This window comes from Rhinopithecus roxellana, chromosome 5 (genome assembly GCF_007565055.1).
Source record: "Rhinopithecus roxellana isolate Shanxi Qingling chromosome 5, ASM756505v1, whole genome shotgun sequence".
NCBI lineage: Eukaryota > Metazoa > Chordata > Mammalia > Primates > Cercopithecidae > Rhinopithecus > Rhinopithecus roxellana.
The window spans coordinates 160,862,220-160,882,785 of NC_044553.1; the positions used below are offsets into that span (position 1 = coordinate 160,862,220).

A 20,566-nucleotide genomic window follows, 5' to 3' on the forward strand; every position below is an offset into this window, starting at 1 on the left:
CTTACACTGGGAAAAAAGACCCCAAAGCCCCCAGCCTAAAGCAAATACCCCTTTACAACCACTTACAGCAGCAGCTCTAGCTGGGACCCTAGGAGTACAGATGCATGAGAGTAACAAAACAGTACATCTTTTTAGCATACACAACCAGTTCTGCCTACCAAGCCAAGGCATACTTTTCCTGTGTGGTACCTCAACTTACATTTGCCTCCCCTCTAACTGGATGGGCACCTGCACCCTGGTTTTCCTCTGTCCAAAATCAACGTTGCCCTAGGAGACCAACCCCTACCAATCCCAGTACCCCAATACCCCTATCCGACACTGCCGTGCGATACAACTCATACCTCTATTAGTAGCCCTCAGAGTGACTACGGAAGTTGGAACTGGGACTGCAGGATTAACCACCTCTGTTTCCTATTACCAGTCCCCTCCCAAGACCTCACAGATAGCTTGGAAGAGATAGCCAAATCCATTACAACTCTCCAATCACAAACAGATTCTTTAGCAGCAGCGGTTCTTCAAAACCACAGAGACGTAGACCTACTCACAGCCAAAAAGGGAGGACTCCGCCTCTTTCTAGATGAACAGTGTTGCTTTTATCATAACCAATCTAGCTTAGTACAAGATTCTGTAAAAAGACTAAAGGACCAAGCACAAAAAATTAAAGAAAATGTCCCCCGATGGCCAGCGTGGCCCCCTGGTCCTTTAGTACCTGGTTTCCATGGCTAACGCCCCTCTAGGCCTAGCCATAACCATTCTTCTTTTTCTAGCATTCAGCCTTGTCTCCTACACCTTCTCACTCAGTTTTTACTGGACCGTATCAGAGCCTTCACCCACAGGACAATACAAGATATGATGCTGCTCCAAGAATACGAGCAGATCCAAGAACGGCAGTCGCTACTGTCCAGCCTACTGTCCAGCCTACTGTCCAGCCTGCTGTCCAGCCTACTGTCCAGCCTGCTGTCCAGCCTGCCCCCACGACCGTCGCCCCTTCCCAGCAAGAAGCAGCCAGACGGCAGCGGCCCCCTCTTCTATTACCTACCAAAGGGCTGGGAAGTTAGGGACAAACTGCCCCAAAAAAGCCTCTTGGCGCTGCCCACCCCTCCCTCTAATGCTCTGCAACCCTTCTCTGTGCCACCCACCCTTCCCCCAAGCCTCTTTACATTTCTAAGCTCTTATCTAGGCGCTGCTGCAGAGCCAGCAGACTTCACTCATCAGACCTTGCTGCAATAAGCAAACCCCACTTACACACCATCCAGACCACACAGCAGAAGATCCTGGGAAGCATAAACAAACTTTACCTACACCCTCCTGTAAGTTCCTGCTCTTCATCTAGTTGCTACCATCAACATCACAAGGTGCTATGTGGCAAAATTAACCAGCAAACAACTCTGAGATGGACGGGCGCAATGGCTCATGCCTGTAATCCCAGCACTTTGGGAGGTCGAGGTGGGTGGATCACGAGGTCAGGAGATGGAGACCATCCTGGCTAACATGGTGAAACTCCGTCTCTACAAAAAATACAAAAAATTAGCCAGGCGTGGTGGTGGGCGCCTGTAGTCCCAGCTACTTGGGAGGCTGAGACAGGAGAATGGCGTGAACCCGGGAGGCGGAGCTTGCAGTGAGCTGAGATGGCGCCACTGCACTCCAGCCTGGGCGACAGAGCAGGACTCTGTCTCAAAAACAAAAATAAAAAAAAATAAAAACAAACCAACCCTGGGATGCGGCCATACCAAAGAACTCCCTCAAACTCCCCTCCCCAATATAAATCCCTCATTCTATAAGCTTGGGGCTACTTCCTCTGTCTGTTAAGGGGGCAGCTGGCAGGTTAATAAAAACTTGCTTGCCTGACTTTGGGTCTTTTTTTCCTTTCTCTTGGCTGACCTTATAGTCAGGACATGGCCATGGGTCTCTCTATTCTGCCTGGTCCCCTTGACCAGGCAGGCCCACTCACACGAAACATGAGGAACTGAGCCTAGCTCATACAGCACCCTCACCACAAGAAACACAAGGAACTGAGCCTGGCTCTTACAGCGACCCTCACACACACGAAACAGGAGCGACTCAGCCTGGCGCGTGCAGCGCCCTCACCACACGAAACACGAGGAACTCAGCCTGGCGCGTACGGCGACCCTCACCACGCGAAACACGAGGAACTCAGCCTGGCGCGTGCGGCGGCCCTCACCACGCGAAACACGAGGAACTCAGCCTGGCGCGTGCGGCGGCCCTCACCACGCGAAACACGAGGAACTCAGCCTGGCGCGTGCGGCGGCCCTCACCACGCGAAACACGAGGAACTCAGCCTGGCGCGTGCGGCGGCCCTCACCACGCGAAACACGAGGAACTCAGCCTGGCGCGTGCGGCGGCCCTCACCACGCGAAACACGAGGAACTCAGCCTGGCGCGTGCGGCGGCCCTCACCACGCGAAACACGAGGAACTCAGCCTGGCGCGTACGGCGACCCTCACCACGCGAAACACGAGGAACTCAGCCTGGCGCGTACAGCGACCCTAGCCGCTGGGAGGCTCCACTCTCCCTTGTGCCTTTCTGTTTCCTCTTTACCAATAGGTCCGACATGTGTTCCCTAATAGGCCAAAGACAGATCCCCATTCCCACATCTGTCCGGCATGATGTCTGTGGTGAAATGTGACTAATTCACAGTAACCGTGATAAATAACCCCACAGTGAGCCTCCCATCAGCCAAGAGAAGTTGTGCTGACAAATTCAGCATGAGGCAGGTCAGGTTTTGTCAATAAATGAGTCCCAAGAAACCTTTTGGTTTCCAAAGCTTTTATAGATTTTTGGAATTGTGGGAACAAGATTTTAAACCTGTGCCAGGCGCGGTGGCTCATGCCTGTAATCCCAGCACTTTGGGAGACTGAGGTGGGAGGATCACCTGAAGTCGGGAGTTCGAGACCAGCCTGACGAACATGGAGAAACCCCGTCTCTACTAAAAATACAAAATTAACCGGGCGTGGTGGTGCATGCCTGTAATCCCAGCTACTTGGAAGGCTGAAGCAGGAGAATCACTGGAACCCAGGAGGCGGAGGCTGCGGTGAGCCGAGATCGCATCATTGCACTCCAGCCTAGGCAACAAGAGAGAAACTCCATCTCAAAAAAAAATAAAAATAAAAATAAAAATAAAAATAAAGAATTTAAACTTGTATAAATAAATTCAATTCATATTACATGCCACAAAGAATATTTAAAAATACAGCTCTGGGCCAGGCACAGTGGCTCATGCCTGTAATCGCAGCACTTTGGGAGGCCAAGGTAGGTGGATCACAAGGTCAGGAGATCGAGACCATCCTGGCTAATATGGTGAAACCCCGTCTCTACTAAAAATACAAAAAATATTAGCTGGGTGTGGTGGTAGCTGGTAGTAGTCCCAGCTACTTGGGAGGCTTAGGCAGGCTTGAACCCAGGAGGCAGAGCTTGCAGTGAGCCGAGATCGCACCACTGCACTCGAGCCTGGGCTACAGAGCAAGATTCTGTCTCAAAAAAAAGAAAAAATATAGCTCTGGTGGTAGGCCTAGCTTCTATTCCAGAAAATGGCAGGATCTTGTGACGAAAGGAGAGAGGAGGAAATGCAGGTGAGCAGGAAACAGCTCCAAGCGGGGAGATAAGCGCGTCAGCCCAGTTCGGTAGCTGGTGCACCGTGGGCCACCTTGTGTGCTGGTGAGATGCGGGCGGCTTTGTGCTCCAGACATCTGCCTCCTCCAGATGAATTCACAGGACCTGGGCTCATGAGAAGGGACTCTCGGTTGACACTTCTGGCTGCAGTGAAATTGCCATTCAGCTTTCCAAAATGAAAAGTTACCAGTATGAACCATCTGGATCAAAGGAGAATATGTCCTGAAGTGCATTTCTGTACCAGTCTGTTGAACAGGTGGGACCAGACTTTGACCCCTCAGATGCGTCCCCAGACCTTAACCTCACTGCCACCTGCCTGGAGGCCCACTGGGAGCAAGAGGTGCAGCCCTCCACCCCCATGCACTTCTTCAACTCAACACCATTCACCTTGGAGTGGGACCAGCCCCCATCTCTTCGTCCCCGGGCCATTGCTCCTTCCCAAGGGCTGGGGGGAGTGGGAGGTTTGGAGGCTGGAGCAGGGAGGGGTGGGATTGGGGCTTTCTAGAATCCAACTGTGCCAGAAAGTGCCTCATCCTCACACCTGTGGCCAGGGCACCCTACCTGATATGACTGCACCTCTCAGGGGAGGCCCGGCTCACCCCTCCCCATGGCAGCCCCATCAAGCACTTCACAGCAAGCCCAAGGAGGCGGCTGCCCACACCGCCAGGGTGTGCAGGAGGGGGAACAACTGAGGACTGGTGCTCTTCTCCGGGAAGGCCAGGCAAGGCCAAATATGTACAACAAGTAAAACGAAAGCCTAGTCAATTTGCTGTTAAATTAAAAACAGTAAAACAGAAAGTAAAACCAGAATGACCATGACATTTGTAAGGGCCCCTCCCGCTGCAGGAACCAGGCAGGAGCCCGGCCTGGCGCTACCTGGCGATCTCGTAGAACACGCAGCCGGCGCTCCACAGGTCCATCTTGTACGTGTAGAACCCATCGGTGAGGAGACACTCTGGGGCCCGGTACCAGCGGGTGGAGATGTATTCCGTGTATGGCTGCTTGGAATAGACACTCCGGCAGGAGCCAAAGTCCCCTAATTTCAGGACATCCTGCTGGAAGGGGAGAGAAGCAAGGACAAGCAATGTCCCATTATGTGGCTATCGTAATACAAACCACTCCAAATATTTATGCACCAGCAGGAAAATTACTAGCATCTAAAGAAGTCTGTAAAATACAAATTACTGGCTTTATGAGCACCTGAAAGTGCCTCCAGCAGATTAAGAAAGTGATGTGTCTATTCAGTGGAACAAGTTTACAAATATTCTGGCTATGTTTTACATATATTTCCAAATGTCTACGGATTTGAAAATGGTTAACTCACGGCGCTTCAACAAATGAACGACACACACTAGTCTGTCCAGTCATGCTGCCAGCTTGCCCATCAAGGGCTCTTTTAGCCACACAGCCTCAGAGGACCCTGCTGACAGCCAGTGACAGGCGCTGGGAAACAGCAAATTGTACGGTTTAAACACAGGTAGTTTAGTGGCCTGGGAGTGAGACGGACCTGAGCTCAGATCCTGCCTCTGCCACATTTCCGGCTAGAGGGATCGAATGCCCATCAGAATGGGGTTCCTTTTTGTCTGCAGTGTGAGAAGGGTACTTTCTATTATTTTCTTCCAGGTGCAGTCAGTTATGTGGATGGCATTTATTAAATAAACCATTTTTTACAACCTGAGAGGGAAAAAAATTACTGTAACAAATAGGCTGTCTAGCTGCATGGACTGAAAGTTCCTCCAGCAGGAGGAGAAAACCTTTCAGGGAAAGGTTTTCTATTCAGCTTTTATTCTGATACCCAGCTTTCATGTAAAAGCTCTTACCTTTATTAGTATATTTTCTGGTTTTACATCTCTGTGAAATATTCCATTTCTGCATTCAGTATAAAAGGAAAAATAGAATTACACTTCATTTATTCAAATTCTTGAATTTGAATGTTAACACATCTTATTAATTTCAGAGCTGTCAAATCTCCAAGAGCATACCTGTGAATGTGATCAAGGGACTTACATAACTGGTACATATAGTGCATAATTGTTTTTTCTGATAATGGGTATCTTCTCCCTGTATAATCAAGGAAATAGGCAAATATGGTTACTGATGGTACATATCCTCTTTTTTGAAATAAAAATAATCCATTTTTATTTAACGATGTGTGAAAATCTAAGTTCCCCTGTAAAAAATAATCTGAAGTAGTCTTAGGAAATATGTAGTGTACCTACAAAACATACCATTTAAAATTCCATATACTGGCCAGGGGCAGTGGCTCACGCCTGTAATTCCAGCACTTTGGGAGGCTGAGGTGGGTGGATCACGAGATTAGGAGTTTGAGACCAGCCTGGCCAACGTGGTGAAATCCCATGTCTACTAAAAATGCAAAAATTAACCGGTGTGGTAGTGGGCACCTCTAATCCCAGCTACTCGGGAGGCTGAGGCTGAAGATTGCTTGAACCCAGGAGGCAGAGGTTGCAGCGAGCCGAGATCCCACCACTGGACTCCAGCCTGGGCAACAAGAGCGAAACTCCGGGAGAAAAAAAAAAAAAAATTCTGTATACTGGCATGATCTCATTTAAAATTACACAGCACATACATTTTTAATGGAAAATTCCTTTTTATTTTTCTTTTTGGCAGTTTATAGAGGTTTCTTCTACATCCTCAACTATGTGTTACTAGCACCATGTAATGTTTAGGATTGTTGTCAAATTTGGGGAAACTGCTAAGTTTCTTTCATATCTGAGTTATAAGATTTCATTTTTCAAGTTTTCTATGGAGTGAATGCTCTTTAATTTGCATTGACTATATTCAGAGTATTCCTAGAAGACATCCCAAATGAGATGGCCAGCAATAACATAACTATTAATACATGGAAGAGACTGCAAAGCATATAAATGTATCCCAGCCAACCCTTAACAAGATTCCAGACATGTCCACGGCTGTTTCACCGTTACGCTGAGGGGAAATATGACGTAGGAGAGGTTAAAACAGAAGAGATGGCAGTCTTAACTTTGTGGTTGAAATACCTTATTTTTGCAAATTTAACAAAATATATAAACATGGTGAAGATACCACAGGGGCCTTTTTTGGAAGGCACCCAGGCAAGTCAGCTCTATCAGCTGCACAGTGACTCTGCCTTGGCTCCTCTGTTCTAACATACGTGGTTTTTCTGAGTTTTGAAACAGGTAAAGCAGCTTTGGGAAATTGCCAGACAACTAAAAAATTAATAAACAATAAACATTACTGAAGACAGAATTGTTGATAATTTTTTCCTTTTATTTTTAGTGGAAATGTAGTAATTGTACCTATTCATGGGACCCAGAGAGTGTTATTTTGATCCATACATACATAAGGATGAAATCGGGGCAATTAGCACGTGTGTCACCTCCAACATTGGCCACAGCTCTGTGAACATTCAGAGCGCGTGTGCTACGGTTTCAGTGGGAACAGCACTGAGCGATCGCCACACGAGTAGCATGGTCTGACAGCCTCGGCCGGCCTTGGAGGCCTTCCAGGACGCTGTCCTTCAGCCTGCGCTGAGTATGAAAATGTTAGGAGTCACTCGTCAACCCAGTGTTACGCTAGGCTTTCCTGTTTATGTGGAGATGTCCACTTCAAAGGGGGATAGATCACAGTTCCAGACGCAGTTCAACTGCTTTCAGTCTCAGTCCACATGTCTTCTTTCACAGGAGAGGCCGTTTAGCGTGGCTGGCACAGTCCCCTGCAGCTGCCCTGTACTCAGCGCCTGGGCTGGCTGTGCCTTGGTGCCCGCAGCTTTCTACTGTGTTTGAAGACTTCATACCACACGCCCAGCATCACAGCTTACCCTTGTTCCAGAAGATGTCAATTTTACTTGATTTTAATTTTCAAATTTTTTCAAAGTGTGTGTTTTAAGTTATTAAGTTTTAAATCTGCACAATGACCATGTTCACCTAACAGTTTGGAAATCCACTTCCTCCCTACATAAGCACATATACCATTTGACACCTTTGGTCCTAAGTTTACAATTTCTTTTGAAAATTAAAATTATTCTTTTTCTCTGCTTAACAAGAATGTTTATAACATACAAATAAAAGAAAGTAATTTAAATTGTAAAATGTCTAGGTGCAATTAGCTTTTTCTTTTTTTTTCTTGAGATGGAGTCTCGCACTGTCACCCAGGCAGTAGTGCAGTGGTGCGATCTCCATCCACTGCAACCTCTGCCTCCCAGGTTCAAGCAATTCTCCTGCCTCAGCCTCCCAAGTAGCTGGGATTACAGGTGCTCGCCACCACCATACCTGGCTAATTTTTTTGTATTTTTAGTAGACATGGGGTTTCACTGTGTTGACCAGACTGGTCTTGAACTCCTGACCTCGTGATCTGCCCACCTTGGCCTCCCAAAATGCTGGGATTACAGGCATGAGCCACCGCGCCCGGCCACAATTAACTTTTTTGTGTAATACTATCACCTTTTTATTGTTTCACATGATTTGTCAACAATTTTCCAGAATTAAAATCAAAAGAATCAAAAGAGCTTTATCAGCTTTCCCAAGCTTGAGGAATTCTGGAATCTTATTAAATTAATATCTATAACAGATGAAAAGAAAGCAACTTTCCATTCTCCTTCACACATGCAGCAGGATGAAGCTGCTGGAAGTTCATCTCATCAGGTGCCCCTGGGTCCTGCGATCAAACCCAATCTCACTGCCCCCCTGACTTACCCTGGCACTCAAGACCCCCTTCAACCAATTCCTCTCCACCACAAGGGTTCTCACACTCCCATGAGTGGGCTGCTAAGACACAGATTGTCCCTCTTCATCTCCACCCACATTTCTGCTTCAGAAGATCTGCAGTGGAGCCCCATAGTCGCCTAACAAGAGCCCAGGTGCAGCGACTAGTCTTGGGTCCTTGCTTCAAGAACCATGCCCCACCACACCCTTCTTGTTTAATTGTTTATCGAATGCTCAGGTGAATTCCCTCACGGACTCTTCTCTGGTTGCTCCCAAAGCTCACCAGTACCTATATTCATGATGTTCCATTCCAGGAACGCCCTTCCCAGCCAGGTCCACACATTCAAATCTTCCTCGTATCATAAAATTGTCATTAGAGTCATCTGAACTTGAATTTGGGAAACGTGGAATCTTTTAGGAAAAGTCTAATCTATCCAATCTTCATAATCACCTAGAAGTCTTTTAAAAAGCAGATTTTGGCCGGGCGTGGTGGCTCATGTCTGTAATCCCAGCACTTTGGGAGGCTGAGGAGGGTGGATCAAGAGGTCAGGAGATTGAGACCATCCTGGCCAACATGGTGAAATCCCGTCTCTACTAAAAATACAAAAAATTAGCCAGCCGTGGTAGCAGGTGCCTGTAGTCACGTCTACTTGGGAGGCTGAGGCAGGAGAATGGCGTGAAACTGGGAGGCAAAGCTTGCAGTGAGCCGAGACTGTGCCACTGCACTCCAGCCTGGGCAAGAGCCAGACTCTGTCTCAAAAAAAAAAAAAAAAAAAAAAAGCAGATTTCAAGGCCTGAACCTAGATCTAATGGAGCCAGGAATCTGTGCTTCTCAGATGCCTTCAGTCCCAGGTAAGAGTCCTCTTCAGGTGCCCGCCCTTCCTTGCCTCCCTGGGTCTCCTCCTGGAAACTCCCTACTCACAGCCCTAGGGGTAGGGAGCTGTTCCTGGTCCCGGGCCAGTAGGAGAGGTGTTACTGCTGGAGTGAGCTATCAGGGCAACAGTGTGTGCCCAGTGGTCTGAACAGCTAGAGACCACAGCCTTGCAAAGGAAAGCGCTGCCCAGCCACTCTCCATAAACTTCTCCAGAACGAGATCCGAACTTTCTGGTTCCCATCAGATTCTTGTTTTCAAACAGTTTGAAACAAGTAAAATAGAGTACAATTAACAAGTCACTCAGAAGTTTCTCATATGTCCCTTAGTGAATGCCAGCAGGCCCCAAAAGCTCTAGCTCTCCTGACCAAGGTAATTTTTACCAAATACTCTCATTAAGAAGCCTCTAAGGAATGTCATATATGACACTAATAATTTTAAAAACTTAAGCGAACACAGTGATAAACCAAGGCATTCACTGTGACTCAGCACTAACTGAAGGAACACAGCTGCCACTGTGGCCTGCATGATGACAGCATCCCAGCACACGCCCCTCCAGCGAGGGTGGAGAGAACTACAAACTAGCCACTCACTAAGGCAAATGAGTATTTTTTTTTTTTTTTGAGACAGGGTCTCACTCTGTTGCCCAGGCTGGAGTGCAGTGATACAATCAGCTCATTGCAGCCTCGACCTCCTGGGCTCAAGCCATCCTCCCACCTCAGCCTTCTGAGTAGTTGGGTCTATAGGCGTGCGCCACCACACCGAGATAATTTTTTAAAAAAAATACTTTGTACAGACAGGGTCTCAAGCTAGTCTCAAACTCCTGTGCTCAAGCAATCCTCCCGCCTTGGCCTCCCAAAGTGTTGGGACTACATGTGTGAGCCACTGCACCTGGTCCTATCAATTTAACTTGAAACAGTTAAAAAAGAGAGTAGATTCAGAAACAATCTTGTAAAAGAGTAGCTGCCTCTATAGTCAGATTATGATGGAAACTAAACCTCTTTTACAATTTTTCCTTCATAAATTCCAAGACAGGCTTTCCTACTGCAGATGGCATGAGCCCAGAGCCGTTAGGCACATGCACCCAAATACACAAACTAGGATCGCTGGCGGGGTAGCCATTCTCTATTCACCCCAATTACTAACTCATGCCAAAGAAGAATCCAGAGACATTCTTCCCGAGAGAGTGGTGGGCAAAGGGCCTTCGCCATCCCTTCCCCAGGCTCCCACACCACTCTTGCCTTCATGGCACACCCACGGATTGACTTGCTCAGGACCTAGCCCAACCCCCATCTAGCATGCCAGGCCTGAAAATCCAAATGACATTCTTCATGCTGCCTTGCAGCTGAGAGTTTCAGATGTGACTTGGGCTCTGCCTAAATGGAACACTTGGGAAAGACGCTTCAGGCCCAGGTATGGGGGCAGATGAGAGGAGAGAAGGCATCCATTCTGAGGGCACGGATCACAGCTGCCTCCTGATCCTGGCAGAAAAGGCTTGATTCCAGCCCCGGTAGCTGCAGCAGCTTTATTCTGCAGAGCGTTGTCAGCAGCAGGGAGCAGCCTGATCATGGAGAGCAGCTGTGAGAAGCAACTTCCTACAGGCCAAGCCCGGAGTCTGCTTCTTCAGTCCTCCCAACAATTCTGGCAATCTATCCATATCACAGAGTAACCCCTCTTGAGTTAATCAGAGAATAGGGGAGACTGTTATTTGCAACTAAAAGGGAGACTCAACACATCCACCTACAGCAAATTTATTCTTAAAACAGTAACTGGAAAATTCCTTCTAAAAAGGTGCTACTCAAAGCACAGTCCATGAGCTGATGACAGTTCAGGGACTGTTACTGGTCTAAGAGGAGATGACATAAATTAAGGACAACTGTTTAGAACCGTTGGTGGCAATTTGACATGTTGTGACATCTAAGCACACGATCACTTTTCTGGTAATTCATTTTTACTATATTTCACAAAAATTCTGGTCTGCAATACATTAGAAATAAGACAACTGGTCTTCTGTGATCATTTTGGAAACACTGGTCTAAATACCAATTGAAAACCACCTCTCCCTTGCTTTAAAGCCCAATAACGGCTTCCCATTGAAGCCGTAGAGTAATGAAAATTCTTACCCTCGCCCTACCAGCCTCATTGGTGCCTGCCTACTCCATTTCCTGCAACTCTCCTCCATGTCCTCCAGCCACATGGGCCTCTTTCCTCATGGTGGCCTCAGGACCTTTGCACTGGCTGTCCCTCTGCCTGAAGTACTCTATCCTCATCACTATCTAACACATTGGCCTGTTTCATTCACTGACAGCACTTATCCCTAACTGGAATTCTTGATCATTTTGACTGATATTCTTGGTAATTTCTTTGTTTCCTGTCTGTCATCAAGTGTGAGCTCCACATGGGTGGGAACTGTGTCTGTTATGTTCCCCACCATGTCCCTGCCTCTGGAATAACCCATGGTATGTCACTGCAAATGAGACATCCTCTCCTGCACCTGTCTAATTCTACCACTCCTCCAGGAAAGCCCTATTTTCCCAGCCCACACAATCTCTGCCTCATCTGACACCTGTTCAACAAAGAGAAAATTACCCCAGCAATTCCTTTTCTCTTATGATACCACTTTCATATAGTTTATGTAGACACTAGACTATATACTCTTTCAGGCCAGGCACGGTGGCTCACGCCTGTAATCCCAGCACTTTGGGAGGCTGAGGCGGGCAGATCATGAGGTCAGGAGTTCGAGATAGCCTGGCCAACATAGTGAAACCCCATCTGTACTAAAAATACAAAAAGTTAGCTGGGCGTGGCAGCAGACATTCCAGCTACTCGGGAGGCTGAGGAAGGAGAATGGCTTGAACCCAGGAGGCGGAGGTTGCAGTGAGCTGAGATTGTGCCATTGCACTCCAGCCTGGGCAACAAAGTGAGACTCCATCTCAAAAAAAAAAAAAATTAGTTGGGCGTGGTGGTGGGCGCCTCTAATCCCAGCTACTCGGGAGGCTGAGGCAGAAGAATGGCTTGAACCTGGGAGGCAGAGCTTGCAGTGAGCCAAGATCACGCCATTGCACTCCAGCCTGGGCGACAGAGTGAGACTCCGTCTCAAGAAAAAAAAAAAAAAAAAAAGACTATATACCCTTTCAATATCAAAACCATGCATCTGACATGCTGCTTCTTTATCTTCCCAGTTCTTGCCAGACCTTGCGCATTGCTGTAAAGTAGACAATTCAATAATGGCTGTGTGATTGTTCCCTTATTTCATTATTATCTCATTCTTTAGTCTTTCATAGTGCTCCTCAATATTCTAATAACCTGAGAGCAGCAATTTAAGTCGTAAGAATCGCCATTCTGGTAGCAAAAGCCTTAGTGATTGTTTGAGTTTTCACTAAAGCAGCATCATCGTCAACAACCGTAAATAATTAGGTGCCCCTATTCATTTAAGGCACTGAGCTGGGCCCAGAAATAGAGATCCAGGGCAGCAACAGAGCTTAACGGTTAGGATTTCAGAGTCAGGCTTGAGTTTAAGTCCCAGTTCTGCCATTTATTAACAACTTAATTTTGGATTATTACTTAATCCTTCAAGCTTCAATTTCCTCATCTGTAAAATGGGAATAATAACAGTGCCAACCACAGAGGATTGTCATGAGGCAGTATGTGTGATGGTTAAGAACATGCACTCTAGGATCAGGTTATCTAGGTTCAGCCCCAGTTCTACCACTTACTAGGTATATAACCTTGGACAAGTAACTTATCTCCCCATACCTCAATGTCCTCATGTTTCACATAAGGATAATAACAGTATCTGGGCCAAGTGGGATGGCTCACGCTTGTAATCCCAGCACTTTGAGAGGCCAAGGCGGGTGGATCACAAGGTCAAGAGATCGAGACCATCCTGGCCAACACGATGAAACCCATCTCTACTAAAAATACAAAAATTAGCTGGGCGCGGTGGCTCACACCTGTAATCCCAGCACTTTGGGAGGCCAAGGTGGGCAGATCACCTGAGGTCAGGAGTTCAAGACCAGCCTGACCAACATGGAGAAACCCCATCTCTACTAAAAACACAAAATTAGCCGGGGTGGTGGAGAATGCCTGTATTCCCAGCTACTCAGGAGGCTGAGGCAGGAGAATTGCTTGAACCCGGGAGGTGGAGGTTGTGGGTGAGCCGAGAATGCGCCACTGTACTCCAGCCTGGCGACACAGCGAGATTCCATCTTAAAAAAAAAAAAATTAGCCAGGCATGGTAGCACATGCCTGTAGTCCAGCTGCTTGGGAGACTGAGGCAGGAGAATCACTTGAACCTGGGAGGTGAAGGTTGCAGTGAGCTGAGATCGTGCCACTGGGAGAGCTAGACTCCATCTCAAAAAAAAAATATATACACACACACACACACACACACACACTAAACAACGCTTTCTCAAGTGTCTAAAGACGCAGTGACTCGCCAAAAATTCTGCCTTCTTGTTGAGTTTTTATTTTTTCTTGAGATGGAGTCTGGCTGCGATGTCCAGGCTAGAGCGCAGTGGTGTGATCTTGGCTCACTGCAACCTCTGTTTCCCAGGTTCAAGCTATTCTCCTACCTCAGTCCCAAGAAGCTGGGACTACAGGAACATGCCATCACGCCCGGCTAATTTTTGTTGTATTTTTAGCAGAGACAAGGTTTCACTGTATTGGCCAGGCTGGTCTTGAACTCCTGACTTCAAGTGATCCACCTGCCTCGGCCTCCCAAAGTGCTAGGATTACAGGCATAAGTCACCACATCCGGTCTTTATTTTTATTTTTTGAGATGGAGTCTCACTCTGTCACCCAGGCTGGAGTGCAGTGGAACGATCTCGGCTTACTGCAAGCTCCGCCTCCTAGGTTCAAGCGATTCTCCTGCCTCAGCCTCCTGAGTAGCTGGGACTACAGGCAGATACATACCACCATGCCTGGCTAATTTCTTGTGTGTATTTTTTAGTAGAGACAGGGTTTCACCTTGTTAGTCAAGCTGGTCTTGAACTCCTGACCTCAAGTGATCCACCCGTACTGGCCTCCCTCCTAAAGAGCTAGGATTATAGGCATGAGCCACTGCGCCCAGCTTTATATACATCAACTTTTATGGATGTAGAAAAACTTGGCTACTTATGCCATTTATTTTGCTAGTAATTTACTATCACACACATATTTTAAGTCACATATAAAATACATGAATATTGATAAAATGCTTTTTTCCACTATCCAATTTCATAAAAACAATTTTATTTGAACTCTTCACATATATCTTCAACATCAGTGTCTTCTTCATCACAAAAATAGTTTATCGATCTAAAAAGTTTCCATAGCACATCATCTTCAGTGTGGCCCAAATTGCGAGCTAATATACCATCTAAATCATCTATGATGCTGTCACTAAAATTCTTTTCTAATAAGTAGTCACTCATGTGACAGTAGGACAGTTGTTTTTTATTTGTCCTCTAGGCATAGCGTGATATGAAAAATCCAACACTTGCTGTGTTGCTTTCTTAGTGAGATATACAAGGTTCATTTGTTCTGACATCTAACACAACCATGAGATCAGGCCCCCAGGAACAATTTGCTCAATGAGGGCCAGCCGGCTCTCCTTTTCTCCTGTTGCCCTCAGGGGACCTCTGTAAGTATCTGAAACCAGCCCTGAATGAGGTCACCTCAGGCAAACATGCTGTCTTCAACAGTGCTTCATTGTTCAGAAGAAAGGAAATGAATGAGCATCGTGGAAAATGGCAGGAGCTTCTCTCACAAGCAGGGGACTATTCTGGAGGGAAAGCTCTGCCTGAAGAGGCATGGAACAGAATGTCGAGCAACAGCAGATCTGGGGAGCTGAGAGGCCCCCTGAGCCAGTGGGCCTGTGCACGCATGCCCACGGCGGGGCTGGCTGCAGGCGCTCTGCCCCTGCTGCCTCCTGCCACCCTCCCCCAGATCACAAGGGCACCCAGAGGGCCTGGGACTTTCTTTCTTGTTTGCAGTCATGTTCTGAGTAGACGAGCCGTCAGGAAAATGCCTTCCCATGAGTGAAGTGGCACTGTACTGTGTATTATATATAACTACGGCACTATGATGACTAATGATGTTGAGAACAACTAAGCATATGTATGAATTAGAAGCCTTAAAAGAGGATCTTAGGTTAGCTTTCAAATTATTCCACGTACCTCGTATTAGCTCATAAATATTCATGTCCATAAGTTCACATATTAGTGCAAGAGAACCAGATTTTCTGTCACTGAAGAAGAAAGCCGTTTTTAAAATAAATTTTCTGGCCTTAATCAGAAAATACAATCCAATATTTAATCCATTTGTAAACATTTCTAGTAAACATAAGGCACTCCCACATCAAATACTACAGTGTAATTGCTGAAACAGTAAAGGTTCTGATTTCAAATCAGTATTTCAGGTAAAATTAATTAAAAATACTAGCAAAACCCAACTTTGAACAAAATTCTAAAAGTCGAAAACATATATGTCTTGAAAATACATAATTAACTATCAGCAGAAAGAAGAAAAAGGTTGGGGAGTTGGGTAAGCAAAACAATAAAAGAGGCCAGGTGTGGTGGCTCATGCCTGTAGTCCCAGCACTTTGGGAGGCCAAGGTGGTGGATCACTTCAGGTTAGGAGTTTGAGGCCAGCCTGGCCAACACGGTGAAACCCCGTCCCTACCAAAAATACAAAAGCTGGGTGTGGGCGCCTATAGTCCCAGCTGCTCGGGAGGCTGAAGGAGGAGAATAGCTTAAACCCAGGAGGTGGAGGTTGCAGTGAGCCAAGATCGCACCACTCTACTCCAGCCTGGGCAAAAGAGTGAGACCCTGTCTCAAAAAAAAAAAAAAAAAAAAAAAGAAAAGAAAAGAAATTAATTCATGCTCCATGACTGCAAATTAAATTTTAATTTAGCTAAATTCCTTCCATGTAATTGGGATAAATCACAATGGGAGAGTAACAACTAAAAACCAGTCAGGGGAAAAAGAGAAAAACGAGTCACATCACAAGCGTGTGATATCAATGCTGACACAGAATGGGGACAGAGACTGCTGGCTGAGCCACCAACTTCTCCTGAGTTCAAGCAGGCCCTTAAAGGGTTCCCAGAGTCCTGAGCGGGAGCCTGTATCACCCCAGACCCTACTCTGGGTGCCCCCAATCTGGCAGGAAGGGGTCTTGGTTGTTACGAGGCCCACGTGAGATTCTGGACAGAGTGCTGTGGAAACTGTGTGGGAGGTGCATGACGTGCATGCAGTGCTGACACTATGACATACTAACTGCAGTCTCTGGACTGCAGTCTCTGGACAAATTGACTTCTAAGAACACTACAGGCCAGGAAGTCACACAGTTATAACAAGACATTTCATTTTGAGTTTAAAACTGTTCCATTCTCTGATTAAAATCTACTAGACTTTTTTTTTTTTTGAGACGGAGTCTCGCTCTGTCGCCCGGGCTGGAGTGCAGTGGCCGGATCCTGGCTCACTGCAAGCTCCGTCTCCCGGGTTCACGCCATTCTCCTGCCTCAGCCTCTCGGGTAGCTGGGACTACAGGCGCCCGCCACCTCGCCCAGCTAGTTTTTTGTATTTTTTAGTAGAGACGGGGTTTCACCGTGTTAGCCAGGATGGTCTTGATCTCCTGACCTCGTGATCCACCCGTCTCGGCCTCCCAAAGTGCTGGGATTACAGGCTTGAGCCATCGCGCCCGGCCTAAAATCTACTAGACTTTAACTGGCAATGGAGTTTAACTGGAGTTCCTCGGTCGATCTTATAGGCCAGACTCCCTCTGGAGCCACACCGAAGCTTCTACACCGAGGGCCACCCTCTCAGAGTGGCGGTGCCATTCTAGCCCACAGCAAAGAAGGTCCCTAAATCCTGTAGTTTGACTCCCTGGCTCAGTGAGGTCTGTAAGGCCAGCACAGAGTTGTCAGGAAGAAGGCTTCCCAGGCTCAGGCAGGCACCGAGGGACAAGCTGTGCTCCGCCTTCTTGAATGATAGATAAGCCTTATGGAAACTACTCTATAATTAGAACAGAAATGAAAAATCCCCAGAAATGTTATCAATTACAGTAAGAAAGGCTACAGGAGACTGTTCAGAAATGACAACTGGGCCGGGCGCGGTGGCTCAAGCCTGTAATCCCAGCACTTTGGGAGGCCGAGACGGGCGGATCACGAGGTCAGGAGATCGAGACCATCCTGGCTAACATGGTGAAACCCCGTCTCTACTAAAAATACAAAAAACTAGCTGGGCGACGTGGTGGGCGCCTGTAGTCCCAGCTACTCGGGAGGCTGAGGCAGGAGAATGGCGTGAACCTGGGAGGCGGAGCTTGCAGTGAGCTGAGATCCGGCCACTGCACTCCAGCCTGGGCGGCAGAGCGAGACTCCGTCTCAAAAAAAAAAAAAAAAAAGAAATGACAACTGGCAGGGACAGAGTGAGAATGTACAATCCCTGAAATAACACAACAGTGCTTTTCCAGTAGGTCAAAATTCACACTCAAGACCTCAGCAGCCTAACTGAGCTCCAGGAGATGAACTGTTTGCATGACGGATGCTTTTATGATGTGGAGTCACCTAAATGAAGGTATTTCCACATTAAGAATCAGATGCTGGCTGGGCGCAGTGGCTCATGTCTGTAATCCCAGCATTTTGGGAGGCCAAGGTGGGTGGATCACCTGAGGTCAGGAGTTTGAGACCAACCTGGTCAACATGGTGAAACCCCATCTCCACTAAAAATACAAAAAATTAGCCGGGCGTGGTGGCAGGCGCCTGTGATCCCAGCTACTCAGGAGGCTGAGGCAGGAGATGGCTTGAACCAAGGAGGTGGAGTTTGTTGTGAGCCGAGATTGCGCCACTGCACTCCAGCCTGGGTGACAGAGAGACTCCTTCTCAAAAAAATAAAAAAAAAAAAGAATCAGATGTACATTTTTCCAAATAAAAATGTGATGTAAGATGAAGTAAAAATGGTTACTCTCTGAGCTACAAAGCAAATATTCAAAATGTCTACCATGGTTTTCTTCCTTAAAAAGAGATTATTTTCATCAAATTTAGATAACTTTTCAAGCTCCAAATATACTTACAAAACCACTTCATGCAACGTAAGAATGTTTGGGTGCGGATTCAGGCGCCTCAGTGCTTGGATCTCTCGTAGGTTGTTGACTTGCTCAACGCTATCGTGTAGGTAAAAATGGACAGCTCATTCACAGTTTAGGTCAACTTCAAAATTAGAGTTACTTATTATCCAGGATCACAATTTTAAAACTCACAAATATTTCAAGCAAGTTAATCAACTTTTATTTCTCCCATTAGAAACTGCAGTTAAGCTATACCTCATTGCTGTATTAAAAAACAAAGTTCTTATAGCTAGAACATATGTTAAAATTTTTCCCATCTAAGATCCTGAAATAATACTTGGTAGTTTATTTTACAGATTAACAAACATAAAAACAGACATTAAAACTTATGATTAAATTTATTAATAAGATTAATAATTAAGATTTAGTCTTCAGTTTATAGATACACTATCTGAAAATGAGCACTTCAAAGTTCCAAGAAAAGACCCACCCCTCTTTTTTTTTTTTTTTTTTTTTTTGAGACAAAGCCTCACTGTCATCCAGGCTGGAGTGCCATGGTGCAATCATGTCTCACTGGAGGCTCAGGTGATCCTCCCACTTTAGCTTCCTGAGCAGCTGGGACCACAGGTGCATCCCACTATGCCCTCTCAAACTCCCAGGCTCAAATGATCTGCCCGCCTCGGCCACCCAAAGTACTGTGATTACAAGTGAGAGCCACTGTGCCCAGCCTCTTTCTTATCTTTAATGATGCTATACTCTTTTCGATTGCTTTTTTTTTTTTTTTTTTTTGAAACGGAGTTTCCCTCTTGTTGCCCAGGCTGGAGTGCAATGGTGCGATCTTGGCTCACTGCGACCTCTGCCTCCCGGGTTCAAGCAATTCTCCTGCCTCAGCCTCCCAAGTAGCTGGGATTACAGGTGCCTGCCACCATGCCTGGCTAATTTTTGTATTTTTAGTAGAAATGGAGTTCACCATGTTGGCCAGGCTGGTCTCAAACGCCTGGCCTCAGGTGATCTACCCATCTTGGCCTCCCAGAGTGCTAGGATTACAAGTGTGAGCCACCACACCCGGCCCTCTTTTCCATTTCACTCACCTGGTGACAAGCACTCTCTTGGCAGGTCTTATTGCAGGCTCTTCTTTATGAAGACCACTCTGGCAATACAAATCATGCCAATACAGTGCAATCAGGTCCAAGGTCTGAGGCTGGCTGTTACTGCCCTCTAGACAGACCTCTTTTGAGAATGCCACTTCATTACGGTAGGCCTATGGGGTCACATCTAATTGAATAATTCAATTCACCAGAAACTGTCATCTCAGGGGCTCCAAAAGGAACTAATTGTGGGACTACTTTTTCAATTGGCAAATTCTGTTCTATCAACTTTTAACATATAGTGGAAAGCTCAACATTTTGTTTGGTTATTTGAAGAGTAGTTTTACCCAGCAGTATAGGTGTAGTTTTAAATCAGTATGGCTGAGGCTGGGCATGGTCACTCATGCCTGTAATCCCAGCACTTTGGGAGTCCAAGGTGGGTGGATTACCTGAGGTCAGGAGTTCCAGACCAGCCTGGCCAACATGGTGAAACCCCGTCTCTACTAAAAATACAAAAATTAGCTGGGCACAGTGGCACGTGCCTGTAATCGTCAGTCACTTGGGAGGCTGAGGCAGGAGAATGGCTTGAACCCAGGAGGCGGATGTTGCAGTAAGCCAAGATTGTGCCATTGTATTCTAGCCTGCGCAACAGAGTGAGACTCCATCTCAAATACATAAATAAATAAATAAGTCTGAATATTTTAAGTCACTCTCATGTTAGCCAACAAATAGAAACCTGATATTTAAGAAAAGCCTGAAAACAGAATAGCCTGAAGAGTCTAAGAATATTTTGGACTAAAAGTTCTATCCCCCATTTTCATTACTATCCTGTATTTCCTCCCTCACATCCAAGTTGGTATTCAAAGTGTTAGCAACTTGCACCCCAGATCCACAACCAATCAGAAAAGACACAGCCAACCATGCTGGAGCCGGATCCTCAAGGTGGCCAGAACTAGGGAGTGCCGAACAAGGGGTCCAGGCGACACTCAGGAGCGTCAGGACAGCAGCTATTTACCAATGAATACAAATCATTCAATATTCTACAACACACAGAACAGAAAAAAAAAAAAAAAATCCAGGCCAAAATGCCAACAGTGTTGAGATAGAGAAATCCTGCTTCAGGTGGAAAGAGTTAACAAGCTAGCAATAGTTCCAATTTTTGAACACCCAATCTGAAAAACTTAGGTTTTAGAACTGGGCAGCCAAACAGCCATACTATTTAGACAAATATCC

At 46.5% G+C, this 20,566-nt stretch overlaps 1 protein-coding gene across 2 annotated transcripts in view; it reads right to left on the minus strand.

Moving 5' to 3' along the window:
* The window catches only part of MOK (MOK protein kinase), a 75,502-nt gene that overhangs the window by 17,458 nt on the left and 37,478 nt on the right, over positions 1-20,566 (minus strand). Inside the window, exons 3-7 of one of the 2 annotated variants that reach the window (XM_030930180.1) lie at positions 18,252-18,341; positions 15,359-15,429; positions 5,612-5,690; positions 5,450-5,498; positions 4,506-4,681 (exon numbers count right to left, since the gene is read on the minus strand). In XM_030930180.1, the coding sequence (XP_030786040.1) occupies positions 4,506-4,681; positions 5,450-5,498; positions 5,612-5,690; positions 15,359-15,429; positions 18,252-18,341 (465 nt within the window). Of the gene's footprint in view, positions 1-4,505; positions 4,685-5,449; positions 5,499-5,611; positions 5,691-15,358; positions 15,430-18,251; positions 18,342-20,566 lie in introns of both variants that reach the window. The other variant, XM_010353623.2, reaches the window with a different exon arrangement.